Below are 20,349 nucleotides of genomic sequence, written 5' to 3' on the forward strand. Positions count from 1 at the left end.
ACGTGGGTCCTATGACATGGCAGGGGTTCTATAAATGTGAGCTTATCTTCCCCAGCCTTCCAATCGTGCCCCTTTTCCTACTCTGCACCACTGCGAGGTACTGCTGCCTCACTCTATTTCACTGAACATTTTTAAAGTTTTTCCTTTTGATGGAAAACTATCCCAATCGTCTGAGAGAAGACAGTTCGAGAACTCACACAACTGCCTACACAGTGCCTCACTAATTGTCCTTACTCCTTTCAGGAAATGGGCTAAGATTTTTTTTTCCCTAAAAGGTCATTAAACAAAATTGTTACCTTTTATATCTGTTTAGCAACATTTATTGCCAATACTAAAAATCAAATGCAATGCAGATTCAACAAGAGTACAATTTAGGAGTAAATATTTAAGCACAAAAAATTCATCACTATAAGTCTAGAAGATAAAGTTTAAACAAAGCTATTAAAAACTGCATGTTGAGCTGACATGAGACCCTAGGAAATAATACGACACTATAAAGACACAGAGAGACACTTCTGTAAATGTGAACAGGAAAAGGAACCAAAGTTAGACACAATTTTGAATACAGTAACTGAAGGCTGGCCAACATGTTGTGAATTGACTCTGGTTAGATTGTGAGTTCTACAGCCAAAGACTCTAAACAGTAAAAGCCTATACAGCTGTGTTTCCAGCTCAAAAGCCTGTTGCAGGTGGATCAATCTTTGAAACAGCCTCACATGCACAGAGAACAATACTGTTACAAGAAGCAAGCCAACTAGGAAAATAATGGCAAGAGACAAAGCAAAGTAATGAGATCATCTGTTTTTGGATTTGTGTGAAGAGGTGTTACCCTCAGTCCCTGTTCATATGCTTCCCTCAAAGTTACAAAAAATGTTTATAAATCCAAAGGATCTGTCAGGCAAAAGATTACTTCCTTATTTCAAATGGCATTCTATAGCAACATCTGGTGCAACAAATTAATTCAACCAATTTCTTAAAGTTCCCTTATTAGAGGATAATATATGATTTTATAATGTTTAAAGTCCATTTTAATTTATGAAAGCATTTTCTAAAATAATTACACCAGAGCAATAAGCTTGGTTGGTTTTGATGTAGAAAACTCAAAGTTATTTTGAAGAAAGAAAAAAGAATCCAATTTCTAACTAAGTTTTGTAAAATCTGACAGTTCATATTAAAGAACAATGAGCCACTGGAAATAAATAAAAGCAGACTTGACAGACTGCAATACAACACTTAAATGTATTTTTCAATGGCATTTGATTTTATTTAAAATAAAATCCTAACAAGGTGTCCTAGGGTAAAATGCCTTGATTTCTTACCTTGCCATATTTCTGGGCATAAGATCCCGTGAGCAGTGAGTGGAAAACAATGATGGTTTCATCCAAGTCCCAGACAAACACACGCTGGAGAAATAGAGAAATATCGAAGAATTATCAAGTTCTAAAGAAACAGAAATCTCTTTACAAGAAGAAAACATTTCACTTGGTTGCTGGATATAATCTTGATATCAGTATACAGAAATCTCTGCTACTCTATTCTTTTTTCCCCCAAATTTGTGGGATCTAACCCCTGTAAAACCTGAGGAGCAAGAGTGACACAAAATAATAAGCTTAAAAATCAGATGTCCTAATGAATTCATCCAAATATTTACTTGCAGTTAATATCCAAAAAGACATACTTGAAGTTTATGATAGATGTGTGCTATTATGAAATTTTCTGTCTCATGGATTCATGAAGTTTTGCAATTCATGCAAAGAATTAACTTTTAAAAAATATTTAAAAGAATCAATGAGCAATCCCTAAATAGAAATTGTAAAGTGTGGATCCTTGGGTCAGGTTAAGTCCTAAGGTGAGCTGTTTGGCCTGCAGTGTTTTGAAAGATTTCAAATTATTGATCAACATTCCAAGATTAGAAGATAGCACATAAACTTCAGGGTTCTGACTGCAGCAGACAAACTTCCGGGCTGTCTGTGGCAATGCTGGCTGACAATCCATGTGGAAGTGATGAAGGAGACTTTTTAGACTTGGCCAGTGCTCCCCACTCCTCACAGTCGGCAGGCTCTCTAGCCCAGATCACTCATTTGTATCACCTGCTGGGTTCCTGAAAGGATCTGAATCTGCTACTGTTGTTCACATAAAGGAAATGATCTCTTATAAAGAGGTGCAGTGGCTATTCCTTGACTTTACTAAATCTGGAAATTTAACTTTTTTCATAATTAAAATATGCAGTTGTGTAAGAGGTAACATTATGGTTAAGAATAGTTTCTTCTGATGTTTTATAATAAAAATCAACCTGCTTAGTATAGGTATATCTCAAAAAACAAATCCCAACTGGAAAAAATGACACACAGAAACTTTTACAGATATAAAAATTTTAACTTACGTATCAAATGACTGGAATTTTTTCTTATTTTTGGATGACAACTTTTCCTTTCCAAAAGGATTCATTTTTATCTTTTAAAATTTACTGACCCACATAAACATCTTTCATTACCCTGGTACTCTCAAATAGAGTGCTTCGCAGATGATCACCCCACAAACAAATGGCTTTATTTTTCTAATTTCTGTTTGTGACTTTTGGATCAAAATGTGCAATTATCTTAGGCCTAGAATTCATGAAGCATTATTGTTTTCAGGTTGCTATTGTTTCAGATTTTGCCATTATAATGGATAAATCTCAAATTTCAGAGCTGTGAAATGCCAGCTTCAGAGTAGGTACACTCATTTCATGATATGTCTTTTCCTTTTGAGTTGGAATGTTTACGAAGTTGTAAGGTATAGACTATGTTACCCAGTGAGATAAAACATCCTATTACAACTCTTAAGGCTAAGTCCGCATACCTCCAGGTCACTGTCGGGAGGCGGGGAGGGATTATTTTTCCGTCCTCTTCCTCGAGACTTTGACCCAGAACTCCGACATGTTCTCTCATCGAGATCTTTGATGGGTGTGGAGGGGCTTTGTACGGTGTCAAACTCTCCTGTAAGTAACACAGATTGTGTCAGAGCACTCCACTGTTAGATGAGGTATGAATGGTCATCATTAATTATCTCAACAGATTCTTACACAACAGGAGGCTCCCTATGACAAGAAAGATTGATGATCACAGATACACACAAGTTTTGCAGGTCACACAAACTTTTCCTGGTTTCAATCTGTGTGATCTATTCAACCCAAACATCTTTTATACTCCATATGCCCTCTACTTCCTGTCTCTGTCCCCACCTACCTATAGAACTCAAGTTCAGTGTGTTCCCACCTCCTTACGTCAGAGGAGATCCCATCCCTCCACCTGCAGACGTGACTTCCCAGCCTCACCTATTAGGGAACTGGGTTCTGTTAGTCAAATTCAATCTTCCCTCAACTTCTTCCTTTTCTGAGGGGCTACAGACAAGTTGAAAAGTCCTTCCCTTTGACCTTGCATTTCTCTATCTAGAAGATGTCTGCTTGCTATCTTCCCTTTTTAAAGAACTCTTCTTAAAAGAATAGTGCATACCAGTGCTGTCTAACAGAAATATGAGAGCCACAAATGTAACCACATGTATAATTTTAAATGTTCTAGAAACTGCATTAAAAATGTAAAAAGATGGGGGGGAGAGTACAGCTCGGTGGCAGAGTACATGCTTAGCATGCACAAGGTCCTGTGTTCAATCCCCAGTACCTCAATTAAATAAATAAATAAATAAATAACCTAAATACCCTCCCCCACCAAGAACAACGAAAAAAAAAAAACCCAAAAAATGTAAAAAGAAACATGTAAAATTAATTTTATTCATGTATAAATTGATCTAATACATCCAGTATGTGTTAACTGATCTAACATATCCAAAACATTATGATTTCAGCATGTATAAATATAAAAACTTACCAATGACATGTTGTACATAAGTTCTTTTTCATGCTAAGTCTTGGAGATCCTGTGTGTGTATCACACTCACAGCTGACTTAAGTCTTACTAGCCGCGTGTGGCCACAGAGCACCTGTAGAGCAGCTGGTACAGACTGAAGTCAGTGGCTATGGTACTGGACGCACCTTTGTCTCCACTTCCTGACATCTGACTTGCCACAGGCTAGCTCCAGTTCACCAAAACCCTAATAACACTGCGCTTACCCAGAGTCCCAGGAACCACCGAAATGACAAATGCAACAGGCAGACTCAGTCCTTATCTTCCTGGCTCTCTGTGCCACATATGACCCTCTTAAACACCACCTCCTCAGAACCATTATTTGGCAGCTGACACCCTGCATGTTCTAGAATCTTCCTCATGAGTCCTCTGTCTAGGAAGCAGGCACTTCTTTTCCTCCTTCCTCCCATTCCCTATACGCTGGTATTTAGTGGTTCCATCCTTTGATTGCTGTCCTCTCTCCATACCACGTGGGCAATCTAACCCTCTCATAGGTTAGTCACCTTGTATGACATGATGACCCTCATGTAAACCTACACCTCCAACTGGGCCATATCCTAAGTTTCAGGCTTTGTATTTAATTAAGTTCTGCATGTTCCACAAATACCTGACATATAAAGTCCATGATGGAGCATTTTATGAGGTGGAGAGTACTGAGCAGTGGCAAATCTTTGGGAGGGGGCGCTAAGATAAACAAAGTGCGGCAACAGTGAGGCGCAGTAAAACTTCGTAAGTAACAAGAGTCGGACTTACCATAGGACCTCAGGCATTCTACTCAGTCTCTTGGAATCCCTGTTTCTTTGTGTACTAAAGTGTGGGTAACAGCAGTTATCTTTTTTTTTAATCTGAGATAAATCTGATTTATATTTAATTTAATTTAAATCATATGCATAAAGTTAAAATGTCTAGGAGAGTCCAATGGCAAACTATATTCAATTTAAGTTATACAATTATTAAACATAAAGATGTTACAACTATCACAATTTATCATACAATTAAAGTAAAATAATTTTGAGGACAGCCAAGAAGTTATTAATCTAAATAAATAAAACTGAACAAACTAGACAATATTTAGGTAATATTTTTTTTCTGAGATGTTCTAAGTAAATACTAAGTTTTACATGCCTGACCTCTAGTCATTTCTAATGGTTAAATGTTTTCTTTGGGAAACTTTGTGCAAGTCAGGATAGGATCCCCGCCCCCCCCCCCAAAAAAAAGCCTGTGATCCAAATATTATTTCCTCTTAAAACACTGCTAGCACAGTTCATTGCATGGGTTTCTGCTATCAAATGTGTGAGAGTAGACAGTATAATAAAAAAGTTCTTTTGTTATGAGGCTGAATATAGCTGTATCTTATAGAAAATCATGTTTCAGTTTACTTTTATGGGCATTAAATGAGGATTTGGGTACTTAAACACACAACAACTTTTTAAAAATATCACCCCCAATTTTTTTCTGTTTTCAGCAATTATTTTTAAAACAGAATTTTCCTAAGGTTACTATGTCCTGCAAATCAAATGTTCTTTTTCAAATAAAATTTTGATGCAAATTAACCCACATTTACTAAACTTATAAAAAAATTTTGGGATGGCATTCCATAAAACCTATCTTTCTTGCTGTTATAGACCAATTTTCAAGAGTTAACCCTCAGAAGGCAGCTTTGTTTCTGACCCAGTGCAAGAGGACAAAAACTTGCAAAATCCCAAAATTACTGTGATTGGTTATGGGTAATGATGGCTGGCTCCATAAAGAAGGAGTTTAGCAGGAACAACACAGCTACTCAAATGAACTGGAAGGCAGCAGCTGTCATATCACGGGTGTGGAAAGAGCAGAAGGAAGAAAGGAAAAGACTGGTCATAGGAAGTGTCTGGGTTTCAATAAAAGCAGGACTTGATACCACTGATTCTAAGTTACTGAAGGGTCTTAGAAGTGTTCTGATGGGAGTAAAGCCTTTGAAGAAATGAAGAGTAGCTCCACGTTTATTAAACTCTTAGTATGTCATGTATTTTCTTTTTTAAAACGTTTATTGGAATATGTGTTTGGCTATCGTCACTGCTCATGTCTGTAAGATTCAACATTATTATAACCTGGAGCAGCTGTTTGTTTTTTTCCTAAATGTGGCTAGAACTTCATGACATATGTATCTTGTGCTTTATTTCTCCATTCTGTTGATGAACATTTGGGTTATTTGTAGTTCTAGCCAATTATGAATAAAACTGCTATAAGCATCCTTGTTTGTATTCGTGGCCATAAGTTCCTCTTCCTAGCATATCCTTGTATGTATATACCTAGCAGCCAGACTGCTGGGTCACAGGGAAGGCATATGTTCATCTTCAGTACACACTGACCACCTTTTCCCAAAGCGATTGTATTAATTCACTCTCCTAAGAGCAATGAGAGTTCCAGTTGCTCCACACCCTTGCCAACACTTGGTAATGCTAGTCTTTTTTATATTAGCAATTGTAGGGGTATGGTGGTATCTCATTGTAGTTTTAATTAACATTTTCCTGATGAGTAATGATGGAGAAAATTTTTTATTTGTTTCTTCCCATTTGGTAATCTTTTTATAAAGTAACTTTAAATCTTTGGCTAATTAAAAAATTAGGTTATCATTTTCTTGTTGATTTGTCAGAGCTCTTTATTGTGAAACATTCTTCACACACACACACACAGACACATTTGACTTAAACCTCACTTTGACCCAATGAATTCGGTCCTTCGTTACCCTCTTTTTAAAACTGGAGACATGTGGGACTTAACTTACCAAGATGAAATAGCTTGTATGTGAAATGCTGGTATGATCCCAGGACTCCTGTTTTAACCACTAGGTAATACTTCCTCCCCCAGACAGCAACAGACCCTCCAGGTTACAAAGATGTCAAACCCATATCCATTTCTACCGATCAGAAGAGTAATACAGACTTTATACAATCTCTGTGAGAGTGAAGGCCATGGAATTCACCCAAAGAACATCAAAGTAAAAGAGCAGGTCCTGAAGAGGGCAGGGGCTGCATCTGGCCTCCTTCAGCAACCACCCAGGTGGAACTATTCTGACCTCCACATCTTTTGAAGGTTCTATCCTTTCTTCTATATAAAGGGCAAGACCAGGAACTTGGGCTCAACCAGTCTTAAAACATTGGTTGAAACTTTTTTTTTTTTTAAAGAAGAACGTTAATTCCAGATCCTCTGAATTTCATTCAGGTAACTGCACTAGAGTACATTAATCCTCAGGTAGGGAGAATGCAGATTGGCAGAGAAGTTAAATGTGGTCAGTCCTTTCCATCTAAATCCTCTTGTTAGCTTCAGTGAAACAAATTAGCACTTTGCTTTCCTTCCAGTCCTGATGTGAAGTGCCATGAAGCTATGGAAAGTCTACTGAGTTCTGCTTAAGAAACTGGCTTCTTTTCAAAGAGTGAAGTGATTTCACTATATCCTCTACTCCTCTGAAGCACTTGTAAATTTTAATTAGCCAATGTATCGGAATGTTTGCCAAGGTCCCAGAGTACAGAATAATATTGTTACGAATTGCTAGTTATATTTAATTCTAAATATGTTTAAAATTTTAAAAAGGAGGAGCTATACAATTATCGTTAAGCTTAATGTGCTAATCAGTCATCAAACATTAAAAATGCAAATCAAAAATGTAATATACCAAGGGTAATATCTAAGTTAAAGGCAAAGAATGATCTTTTTAAAGATAATGAACTAAAATATCTGTTCTTAATCAGCATGGTAATATTTCTTTAAGTACATTGTCAAATTACCTAATAAGGTAAACTAAATAGCTCAATGCTATTTGCAATTTCCAAATAACATCAGTCATTACTCACTGCCTTAGGCTTTTTCCTGGGCCAACACTATACATGATAGAATATTTATATTTTTAATCAGCACTGCAATGAATAACTGTACCTTCTAAGTTTTGGATATTTAAATCCAACTTTATTTCATTAGGTTTATCTCTAAATCAGAACAACCAGCTGTCTCTTACAGAACATAAAGGATGTTTCCATTTTAAGCAGGAGAAGTCAACAGAGAATGATTTATGAAAAACTGTGGATTTAATTGTTAGGTCTCAGCTTTAAGTCCAAAATGCAGAGCCAATCAATGGAAATTACTTTTCATACCCTTAAACAAAATACCTCAGATTTCATCAATAATAAAGAAAAACCCTGTAGTTATGAATTTTACTTTCTGGATGCATGCCAGATCTACAAAGGCAGAATCAAACTTAAAATTACCTTGACTGAAGGTCTGAGGTTAAAGAATAATATAGTTACAAGTAGAAATAATTTCTTCCTTAAATTCAGTAGAAATGGAAAGATCTGGAAATTATGTCAAACCACTTTTGTTGGCATTAGCAACCAATGGAAGGCTGAAGAAATTTGCAGCATTCTGATACTGAATATGAGTAAATTCAAAAACACTCTCTTGGTCCTATTATTCAGTCTCTGATATACCTGGATGATCAAACACTTCTGTGGTTTTGTTTCTGAACACAGTCCATCTGACCTTGTTTTGCCCACGCATTCACCAGTGAGAAAACCCTTTCACAGTGTGACGAGAATGTCAAATATCTCCTTATCTAAATAAAGTGTTTCCACCACTTGTCAAGCAAGGATCCTAAAATCACTCACATTCTTCAAGATAAGATTCTTAACGAAATACAAGTATTTACTCAAAGAGGATGAGGACAGATGTGGAACCCAGAATTTAGGCTGGGACAAAATCAAAGCGAGGGAGGTGCTAAGGGTGCAAATTTAAGGACCCCAAGAATGAACGGCTCCTTAAATTTTGCACCCTGGGCCTCACTTGCCTTCCCTTCGTTCTGGCCCTGCACAGGATATAGATGCTCAGAGAGGCAGAGGCTAGACTGAAACACTAAACAGGAGGGAATGAGGACCAGGAATCCAAAGAGGCTGTGTGCTCTGCGCTCAGGAGGGAGGATCTAAAAGGAAGATAAGGGGAAAGAGCAGGGGCATCAAGACAAAGTCTAGTACCCATATTAACTGTTCTCTGCTGGGTCCATAGTTAGAGACAAGGTTCTGAACAGGGCACCAAAAAGAAAGAATGTGACCATTTCATGAAAATGAGCATATTTTAGCTGTTGCTTAAAGTGTCACCTTCATTGTCACTTCTTTATGTTTAAGTTGGTTTTCTCATTAATATTCCTAATATTATGCAGCATTTTCCTTTTCTCAACATTCATATTATTGTAATTATTTGCTTGATCTTTGTTTGGCTTATTAAATGGAAGCTAAATGTATGCAGACAGCTCATTCACTGCTGATGCACCTAACAGGCACTCAATAAATAATTGTTTAATGGTCTTGTATCTTCTTGGAATCACTGGTCCAGTCAGAAAGAATGTGCTGTGTGGTGACCATGCTTCCCTATTCTTTTGCCCTTCCAAAGCAGGACAAAAAAGAAGCAGGGATGAGTTTGGTTCTTGCAAATAATCGAAGTCAGAAAAATATTCTTGAACATACTAATGGTATTCACAAAAACAAACAAACAAAATTCTTAACTTCATTTTTCTTATTGAGTTTTGATGATTCCTTATACAGTCTGGATACAAGTCCTTTATCAGATATGTTTTTTTACAATATTTTCTCCCAATCTATGGCTTGTCTTTTTATTCTTGTAATGGTGTCTTTTGAAGAGCAGAAATTCTTTGTTTTATGAAGTCTAATTTTTCTTTTCTTTTCTGAATTGTGTTTTTATGTCGTATCTATTAAACCTTTATGTAATCCATGGCCACAAATATTTTCTCCATGTTTTCTTCTAGAAATTTTAGTTTTTACATGTATATGGTATGAGTTACAAGTCAAGATTCTGTTTTATGTTTTTTTTTTAATTTTTAATATGCATGTCCAATTGTTTCAGCACTATTTTTTGAAAACCTATTTATTCTCTAATTGCCCTTGCCCCTTGGTCACTATGGGCGTCTGGACTCTAGTCTCTTCCATTGCTCTATGCAGCTAACCTTTTTAGCAATACCAAACACTCTTCATTACTACACTTTGTAAGTCTTGAAACCAGGTAATGTGAGTCCTCAAACTTTGTTCTTATTTTTCAAAATTATTGGACTATTCTAGTTTCTTTGCTTTTCCTTATAATTTTAGAATCATCTTGATAATTTCTCTAAAAGGTCCTGTTGAAATTTTGATTGGGATTGCAAAGGATCTCTATTAAACCTGCTTTTAACTTTAAATTCCTCGGCTGTGTTAAAGATACGTCAGCAAATACAGTTCTAATAAGAATAGAGATAAGTTTCCAGTGATGAAGAATACAATAGATTTTAAATATGTGCTGATCAGACAAAGATATTAAACTATCTACCAATGGTCCTAGAAATCCTAAGAATGTGGGAAATGTCCACTGGCTGGAGCTCCTGATGACTCACAAGGTGAAAAAGCTAGCTATACAGTTTCTCAAGCATAATGGAAATTTTATCAGTTTTACCCAAAGAAGATAATATTTCAGCTTTTCTGTTGTTAAGATCTTCACAAAGTCGAGAATTAGTCTGGCAAAAGATCCACTTACCTTTTTATCTCTATATTCATATATATACTATCATTTGAGATTAAAATTTCCTAACAATCCTACATCTAAAAGAAGGGTTTTCTGAAATGCTGGAGAGCCTCACCTAATACAGTAGTACTGGCACAGATAAAACATCAGCATAATTATCCGGGAACTTTCAGTCATGTTTTTAAAATGTCAATTATCTCCATATTATTAGACACAGCAAAACATATCAAAGTATTTCACCTGGATGAAGATCTGTACCTGGTTGGCTAGTCAGTCCTGGAAGAGACTCCTGCAACTGATAGGTGGAGGCTGAGGATGACGTGCCATCGGCTGTGTTGTTTGATGTCATGTATGCTCCATACGTTGACGCCGAGTAATATTGTGCGTACTGGTTTTGGCCAAAGGCTGTGTATGACGGATAATCCTGAAACAGTAATTGAGATGTGTGTGTATTGGAAAGAGAGATTACGCCCTGGCGGGCACCAAAGCAAAGCAATCACACAGGTCATCGAAAAATTAGTATTTGGTTCCATGTGTTGTGGAGTCTATAGCTTTGAGGTGATCCTACTTCAGCAGAGACCCTTCTGTGGGCATATTACATGCATGTAGTAATGAACTACCCTGCAGAGTTTGCAAACCAGATAAGATTTATTTTCACAGGAAGATTGTGTCCTTCTAGAGAGCAGGGAACACTGGCTTCTTATTTTCGATTCTTCAATGCATAGGCAAAAAAATCTAATAGCTTATAAATAGCCAATAGGCACACAAAAAAATGCTCAGCATTGCTGTCACAGAAATGCAAATCAAAACTACAATGAGGTTATCACTTCACACCAATCAGAATGGCCATCAAAAAAGTCTACAAATGATAAATGCTGGAGAGGGTGTGGAGAAAAGGAAACCCTCCCACACTGTTGGTGGGAGTGTAGACTGGTGCAGCCACTATGGAGGACAGTATGGAGGTTCCTTAAAAAATTAAAAATAGGCTTACCATGTGATACAGCAATCCCACTCCTGGAGGAAAATATAATTCAAAAAGATACATGTACCCCAATGTTCATAGCAGCACTATTTACAATAGTCAAGACATGGGGGACAACCCAAATGTCCATCAACAGATGACTGGATAAAGAAGATGTGGTATATATACACAATGAAATACTACCCAGCCATAAAAAAGAATAAAACAATGCCATTTGCAACAACATGGATGGACCTGGAGGAGATCGTCATTAAGTGAAGTGGGCCGGAAAGAGAAAAAAAAAAGGCCATACGATATCCCTTATACGTGGAATCTTAAAGGAAAAAAAAAAAAAAGGATACAAATGAACTACTTATTATTTATAACTCAGATAACTGATTTCTTGAATATGTGTAAGCACATTTGACTGTCCTTTATGATTGGATTACTGCATCCTGCTGATTCTTATTTTGCAGTTGGCTTTATTCTTTTCATAACTATATAAGTTTAAAAAGCTAAAGCTCTAAACTGTTCTAAGAAACAATGAACAGTACATATATGCAAATTTTAAAAAATCTAATGGCTAGCAGGTGTTCAATAACTTTGCAGTATCAATAAAAGAGTGAGTGAAATTAAGCTACGTGGATTATCAAAAATTCTCAATATTTTAAAAAATTAAATATGTGCATTGGCTCTGATGTTTAGTGTTTTAAGAAACCATTTTTCAAAATAATGCCAAATTATGCAATCTAATCCTGTCAAAATGTTAATATTCCACTGTTTAATAATCAAACTGTCCTTTTTGCCTTTCGTTACCTTGATAAAAACTGAAAGAAGGCAATTAATATAATTCCTTCAGTAAATTCAAAGAGCAAACACTTGTGTAGTAATTTACATTTTAGAAAGTGTGTACGTCCAGCAATTAATGTTAGAGTAAAATAGTGGATCGCCCGCCCATGAAATCAGTTACCCTTCCATCTCAACTACTCTGAACGTGACTAGGAAATAAGGACAAAAGTTTCTGAATACATCACAAATTCATCTCACACCACACTGACCACCCACTCACAGACGTCCACTCTTGCTCCACACGTAATTCTAACATGATTCTAGAAATAATCGTGGATTTCAAAACTCACAAAAATATTAAGCAAACATAACTAGGAGAACTAAGGACTGTGAGCAGCAGGCACAGTGATAAAAGCAACCAAGTTACAGCTATCAGGAGAGTAGGAATTAAGCAGTTATCAAAAAGACTCATACAACCAAAAAAATATAAGCCAATAGTAGTTTGAGAGGAGTATTGTTTAGTAACAAATGATTTCTTCTTGGACCAGGAATGTCCCTACAGTCTACATCACAATCCAATTCCTGATTATAGTTCAACCTATCAATTTTCATAATAGTAATTGTTTTATCAAGAAAAAAATAAAATTATGTTTAGTACAGCTGAAGATAATTGGAAAGTATGCAATAGATTTCATGCCAAATGACTACAACAATCATGGCTTAAATGTTTAAAGGGCAAACCTTCTGCCATCAGGAAACCTAAAACATGTGCAATTACATATATCCCAAGAATTCTAGATAGCTAATTTTTATTACCCTGAAATGCCGTCTTACTTTTAAATAAATAAACCTTATTAATCTGAAACTATTCTTTAAAAATGTGAAACAGACAATAAAAAGCATAAATACAAAAAGCTACCATACCTGTTGCGAACCACTGAAATTCGTTGAATTGGAAACCGAATTATTTGCATAAATAGTAGATGATGGTGCAAAACTAGAACCTAGAGGTAGAGAACAAATTGCACTTAAAAAGTATTAAAATATTATTATTAAATATTAAAATATTAAAAAATATTAAAAATATTTCACTTTGCAGGATTCAATGGGAGAAACACATTTTTAATTTTGTTGTTGAGGCAATGAGATTTGAAATTGAGAGATTTATAAGGAAAATGTGCTTCGCTCTGTCTTGTGACCACAGGTGAAGTCTTTCCTTTGGAAATCTGTGGAGGTAAACAGGAGGGACTGCAGCTAAGCTTCAGGGGTCAGTGTCTAGGGGTACAGAAGTACTCAAAGAATAAAATATTATACATACTGAGACTACTTCCAGGAAACTATTAGAACTTTCAGATGGTCATATCAACTGCATATGCACACAAAAACCACTTGAGTTAAACATTTGGCTGGGGTTAGCTTAGGAAATAGACACACAGAACCCATTTAGAATCAATGCTTGCAGCTTCCTGTCTTTTTGTTTCTCTATGTCCTTTCCTTAGAACAAAAAAGCTGGGAGCTAGGGCTCAGACCCAAGGGAGAATGGTTTATACTGCAATCATCTAACGTTTCATGGTCTTCTGAAATTTTACAGCAAGGTCAGAGACTTATTTACTTATTTTTTAAACTAGGGCAAAAACAAGTAAACTATCAATTGAGATGTTTTTAAAAGAATATGTTCTCACGGAATGTACTTGTTAAGGAATAAAATAAAAGACTACTGAAGCAGTTGATTATTTATCACTGTGTTTTGAATAGCAACAGTATTAGGTAACCAACACAAACTGAAACTGATGAGGCCTGGAATATCCAATATGGAAGTATCTTGAGGAATAAATGGAAATGTCTCTACGGCCAAGTGCCAATGTGGCTGACACATGTATACCAAAATTCTAAGGAAGAAAAAGAGACCTGTCATTTCAGCCAAAAAGGTCTAAGTAATTATTTCATGTTAATCAATCAACTAAAATGTCAATATTAGTTGGTTCAAATATGTTAATACAGCCTTACCTTATGGCTAGCAAATATAGACAAAATGACAGGAATAAGCTTTTAATGTTTTTAGTATGTCACTAAAATATTTTCTGCCACTACTATACAACGTTCAGCAATAATTTTTAATCGAAGAAAAAAACATTAAATAATGATCATATAAGGAGAAAAACTTTTTAGGGGGTAAGCACAACATATATAAATATTCCGATTTAAGAAATACAGTATTAATAGGGGAGAGGTATTGTATAAATGAACAAAAAAATCCTCCGTCATTCAATGATAAATGGGACTTAGAAAAGTGCTAATTCAATTTTAAATATAATCAAAATAGCAATACGTACACAAGGGATACTGACAAGAAAATACTGGGTTTTGTCATGAAGCTTTGAAATCACTTAAGGAGATGCCAAACATGTGACTGGTGTGGTGTCTGGCTTGGAGGCTGCTTTACTTGGACTTTGTTTCCTGCCAACTTTCTGCAACCTAAACTTAGGTATTTAAATTTGGTATGTGTCGTGTTTCTGGATGTCCACTGAGCTCTGTCCATCATGTTTCTTCCTACTTATTTGCCTTTTCTGATGAAAACGTGTGAGCAGTGGTAGTGTTTAAACAGTCTTTGTGACTGTGTATTCCTAGGCTGAAGCCAAGGACTCTCATCTAAAGAATTCCTTCTCACAGAGCACAGGTTCCCTGTCCAGCTACTCACCTGGCATCTGGTAAGAGTAAGGAGTCTGGCCTGGCTGTGGGGTGGAGAACCCTGGGCTGTAACTGAGACACCCACTCTGCAACGGGGACTGGGTCTGTGAAAGTCCGCTCTCTGTCTTGATGCCTGGTAACATCACACCCAGATCTGTTTGGAAAACGCATGTGCAAACCGTTTCATTAGTAAAATGACCTTCCTTCTGAGTCATAACTTCTAGTAGAACATACAACTCCTACGAGCGAGCAGGATTACCTGCTTATAAACCAAAAAGGAGAAGAGAGAAGACGGGAAATACCGTAAGTGGGCAGGCTGTAGGGCTGTCCCGTCTGTGAGTAGGCGGTGTAGACGGCTGGCTGCTGCATCCCCGAATACTGAGTCTGGCCTGCATACGCAGACATTGTTTGAGCTGCTGGTGTAGAAAGAATGTGTGGATAGGGCCTAAATATCAGAAAAATAGCATTACTGTGGCAACAAAGACTGCATTTTAATTCAGACAGCTTAGCTTCAGCGAAACCTGATAACAGCCAGGAAGTAATCCTTCTTCTTTATCCACACTATCATTTTAACCGTATAGAAATGAACAAGAGTCTGAATGTCAGCAGCCCAGGCTCTGCTACAAACCCATTTAGTGACCTTGGACAATTTCAACTCCTTAAGTCTACACCTCACCTGTCAAAAGAAAACTGCCTTAGGTATGATACCTAAAGTCTTGTCCAGGTCTGTAATTCTTGTTTACATCAGAAACAGTATTTCAAATTGATATGCTGATGGGAGAAGTGCAGCCCAGGCCAATTAATTAGTACACTCATGAGCATATTAACGGTCATCACGTGCGACTCGATGCTAAGGGATGACTACAAAAGTTGTCAAAACCCCTACCAAGAATTCTCTACAAAGAATTCTTATTTTAAAAAGAAAAGAAAAGAAAAAAAGTAGGCAGCTTCACCAAAAGAAAGGAGTGCCAATTCCTTCACCATGACACATCTTACAGAATGTTCCAAAATGGATATCTAACCCTCAGCCTATGTTTAAGGATAGACACTCTCACTTGCTGCAGAAAACAACTTTTCAACGTGCATGACCAGGGATCCAAAATCTTGACATATCTGGCTGATGGCAACCAAATTCAGATATACACCCAATATAGCTAAACGTGCGATTTCTACCCTCGTCCTCAATAAGTTGACTATGTTAGTTATCAAAACAATAGCTTTGCTTTTCAAAAATATGTTTATTAGAACTTGAAATGCATTAAAAATATTATAATGAGGGAACAAATGATGAAGTGTTGATATTTGTATAAAATGTAATCTTTTGAGATTTTCTTTCCCCTAGTCAGCATTTCTGAATCTTCATTAAAATGGAATCAATGCATTCTGGTTTGAGCTCGATGCCTTCCTCAAAGTAGACAAATATCTAGCATTAAAGAACTGCCCTGACAAAAGTAAGTGTATCTTTATTCCTAGATGTGTGAAGGGCATTTATCAATACGTCTAACCTAGCTAACTAAGGTATCCAAGTATCTATTCAACTAGCTATAACATTTATATACATATATTTATATCCCCACTTAAAGCTGTTATATTGTGTAGATACGATGAATCACGATAATCCCGGAAAACTATTCTAACGAATTTGAAAGACTGCTGAGCACTTACTTGGAGGGATACAGCTGTGGGGAATACTGATGCGCTGACCTGGGGCTGTAGCCGCTGCTTGTTATTACTGTAAGACACAAAATCAGTGCAAAAAAGGTTGCTTCACAATTTCATGAGAGTGTAAAACATTAATTTAAACAAACTACTATGTTAAAGATAGGTTTCTAAGAACTCATTCATCTTCTAAACAGAAACAGATGCCTACACATTTTCTCCTAATTAAACTGTTTCACATTTGTACTAGGAGTACAAGATGGACTCTTCCCACAAGTCATCCCCTTCGTAATTCCTCCATTTTCTCAAATCGGTAGCAAGCTCTTGTGTATTAATATGCTAAGAATAAACATCTTTGATTATAGGTAATTAAACTTCCATGATATAAAGATAACTGTTTTAATTTGCAAACTTGATGTTTCAAATTCCAAGTATGATGACAAGATATTGCTCTTCCTCCATATTCATTCGAATAGAAATACAACGAAAATGAAGAAAAATGTGAAGTTCCAACCTTCATTTTCAAATTCTAAAATGCTATCCTTTTCTATGTCCTTTCATTTAATCAATCAGAGGAGTAGTTAAAAATACAGAGTCCAAAATGTTCTAGTAATAATTGGAATATACACAGAAAGCAAGGGTGATACTGTAACATTTTAAAAAATACATAAATGCAAGATACAGCGGCAATCAAATTTACAAATATATTTTAAATAATCAGAGATGGTATTATTTTTGAGAAGAATTTAAAGGTGAAGGTCAGGTCCTATTAACATCTCAGCCAAACATGCAGTCCCAAGCTGGAATATATCCAAAAATTTGGAAGTTTCTCTTTCCTTTAACCATCTGCCTTGACTAAGACAGATGTATTGCAAATATATGGACTCTAAAGTGTTAAGGCAGTCCCTTCAGAGCCAATCCATACTGGGCAAGCACACAGAGTGTCTTTATTAGACCATCTGCTGTTCATTCACTTTTCAAAAAGATTAAAGTAGTACACAATGCAGCCCTGGAATTAGTTTAGTCTAATCAATCATAGTTATACTTCAAAGTACCACGTCCTTTCTAAGTTGTTCATAATAATTCTGGAGCCAAGCTTTTAGCATTGTAAAAGTGACAAATAGGTTTAGGTTGCTAACTATTTTATGAAACATGATATATTTCTATATCCAAATGCTATTAAGTACCCTTATGATCTATTGTTTCATAAACACATAGAATTTAATGTATTTAAAATGCTATTTGGACTGGAAGCTCTGGGTATAGAGAATACATTAAAGTTTTCATAGCAATTGTGCAGAAAGTACACTTTTAAGAATATTATGAATCAATTTTGAAAGTCATTGAATATAACTAGAGGTGTTATGTTCTAAATATTTTCAGCAACCAAAGTTTGAGCAAACTTGCTATGTCTGATTAACCAATGAACCATTAATTTTCTACTTATTTATTAAAAACATGAAGAATGTTTAAAACTTTAAAATCAACTCAGTGAGGACAGTTTTTTTTAAAAAATCACACTTTGGACATTAAATATATGTTACATAATAGCAACAGTATATTCCACAGGAAATTCAGTCTCATTCATTAATTCACAGTAGCAAATACTCTGCTTAAGAGAAATATAGTTAAGTAAGGCTTAACTCCAGATTTACTGTCTCTTATTTATAAAGCATCATGTGGCACACTCAAATCTTGGACTATACTCATCAGTTATTCTCAGGATTGTAAAACATAAGGCTTTCTAAAGAGACATCAAATAATGAAAAGAAACACTCACTATAGCTGTTTTTATTGAATTAGCCAAAGAGCAAAATTATTTCAGAAGAAACCCTCAGATAAATGAACACAATTCTGAATATATAAGATGCTTCTCCCCTTTAATGAATGAATGTAGACATCATTAGAATAATGTACCCATAAAAGAATAAAGGTTCAAACTTAAAAATTTCATATTAATGTCTGTATGTTCATCTTCCAAGTAGAATACAAGACCTTTGACTCAGAAAACTAAGATGTTCACATAAAACTTAAGAGTTTACGCTTCTTAACTAAAATGTGTATATTTTATTGTAATCAATAAATCTGTAGACAACTGAAAACAACATTGGATTAAAGTGAGCTGAGATTATGCTGATCAAAGTAAAGACTGTTTCTACACAGAGCAGCCTAATCTCCAGTGTAATTTCTAGAATACCATGCACAAATTTAGGAGACATTCTTTTTATTCCCCATTGTCATTTAATTAATCAAGAGGTGTTATGCAAAGCATTCATTATACACCTTCACATCTGCATACAAAATAAGCAAAAGTGCTTATCTTCAAAAAGTCTTGAAAATTAATTAAAACACCTTTTTAATGAATATACCAAGTTCTCATAGGGTGCTGTCAAGCAATTTTAAGGTTTTACTCTTCTTATTTTAAGACTTTAGATCAATGGCTCTCAATGAGATGAGAGATGAGGCATGAGGGGAGGGGGTGGGTGGAAATTTTGCCAGCCAGGGGACATTTAAATGCCTGGAGACATTTTCGGTTGTCACAACTGAGGAATGCTATTGTCAGCTTTGGCTGGATGCCAGGGATGCTGCTAAACACCTTACGATGCAGAGAACAGCTCCCCCACAACAAGAAATTAGCCAAGTTTTGAACAGTGGTGCTGCTGAGAATCTGTCCAATTAAATCTGGTCCATGATGTTGGAATTGTTCTATATCTGAGTTGCCTAATACGGAAGCCACTAAAAAACCCACACACATCTATTAAATACTTGAAGTGTGACTGATGTAATTAGATAAAACATTTTTGCTTTTACCAAATATTAGTTAATTAGACTAAATAGCCATCTATGGCCAGTGGCTACTTACATTGGACAGCACAGCCCTGGATAATTCTTAACACTGGGAAACTATTTGTAAATAGAATATGAGCAAATTTCAGACAGCATGATGGTTAACACCTACTTCTTTTTCCATCTTTATATTTTCCAATGGGGTATTAGAGAAAGGACTCCTGGACTGACCGGGTCATCACTCCAGACTCATTTACACCAGTGATCCCCAGTGAGGCCCTGACCGTGTGGCCTTAACAACCTTTACCTTCTCTGTGCCTAGGTGTACTTGCTCATAAAATGGATCGGAGGTCTCCGAAATGCCTTCTGGAGCTAGCATCCCGTAATTTTCTCATTCAACTTTCATTAACTTGTGGTATACTATTTAAGTATGTCAGCAAATACTTAATTTCATTCCTATCCTTAAAAACTGTGATCATATGCATTTACTTTGAAGAAAGTTCACAACAGTTACGGTGAGTAATACGAATGTTAAAGCAAGTGGGTACCTATTATCTCCTGGGAGGCAAGCGAATCATCAAAAAGGATGTGAATTAGGACATATGTGTCTGTATACAAAGTGTCTAAGTTACTACTTCTTTCTGTTTGGAGCACTAATATTTATGTGAATACATGGCAGCTGCTTCCAATCAGTGCAAACCAATGAAACGGGATCATCTGTATCTATAAAAATCAAATATATGCTACAAGGACATTCTACTCAAAGATTTACCTCAACTCTTTTTACCTGAGAGGCATACCCACATGAAATCCTTGTATATGAGAACATGAATAAATATCAAATGTATCGGAGGAGAATAACAGAACTGAGATTTAATTATCACAAATACTTCTCTGGGTTCAATGTTCATCTTTCTGCTAAACAAATTCCTCCTCAGGTTAAAGAAAAAAATCCTTTCATCAGATAATAAAACAAACAAAATATTATAACTTAAAAAAAAAAAACCTTTAAGTCAACTTAATGCATGT

General features: G+C 35.9%; 1 protein-coding gene across 17 annotated transcripts in view; it reads right to left on the reverse strand.

Annotated features, from left to right (window-relative positions):
* Positions 1-20,349, reverse strand: part of EYA4 (EYA transcriptional coactivator and phosphatase 4) — a 281,779-nt gene that overhangs the window by 39,239 nt on the left and 222,191 nt on the right. For 11 of the 17 annotated variants that reach the window (XM_074368329.1, XM_010965588.3, XM_074368339.1 and 8 more), the window contains 7 exons: positions 16,540-16,606; positions 15,177-15,319; positions 14,885-15,028; positions 13,111-13,190; positions 10,677-10,860; positions 2,842-2,978; positions 1,320-1,403 (listed from right to left, as the gene is read on the reverse strand). In XM_074368329.1, coding sequence (XP_074224430.1) covers positions 1,320-1,403; positions 2,842-2,978; positions 10,677-10,860; positions 13,111-13,190; positions 14,885-15,028; positions 15,177-15,319; positions 16,540-16,606 — 839 coding nt within the window. The remainder of the gene's footprint in view (positions 1-1,319; positions 1,404-2,841; positions 2,979-10,676; positions 10,861-13,110; positions 13,191-14,884; positions 15,029-15,176; positions 15,320-16,539; positions 16,607-20,349) is intronic. The other 6 variants (XM_074368340.1, XM_074368337.1, XM_074368333.1 and 3 more) reach the window with 2 other exon arrangements.

This window comes from Camelus bactrianus, chromosome 8 (assembly GCF_048773025.1).
Source record: "Camelus bactrianus isolate YW-2024 breed Bactrian camel chromosome 8, ASM4877302v1, whole genome shotgun sequence".
Lineage (NCBI taxonomy): Eukaryota > Metazoa > Chordata > Mammalia > Artiodactyla > Camelidae > Camelus > Camelus bactrianus.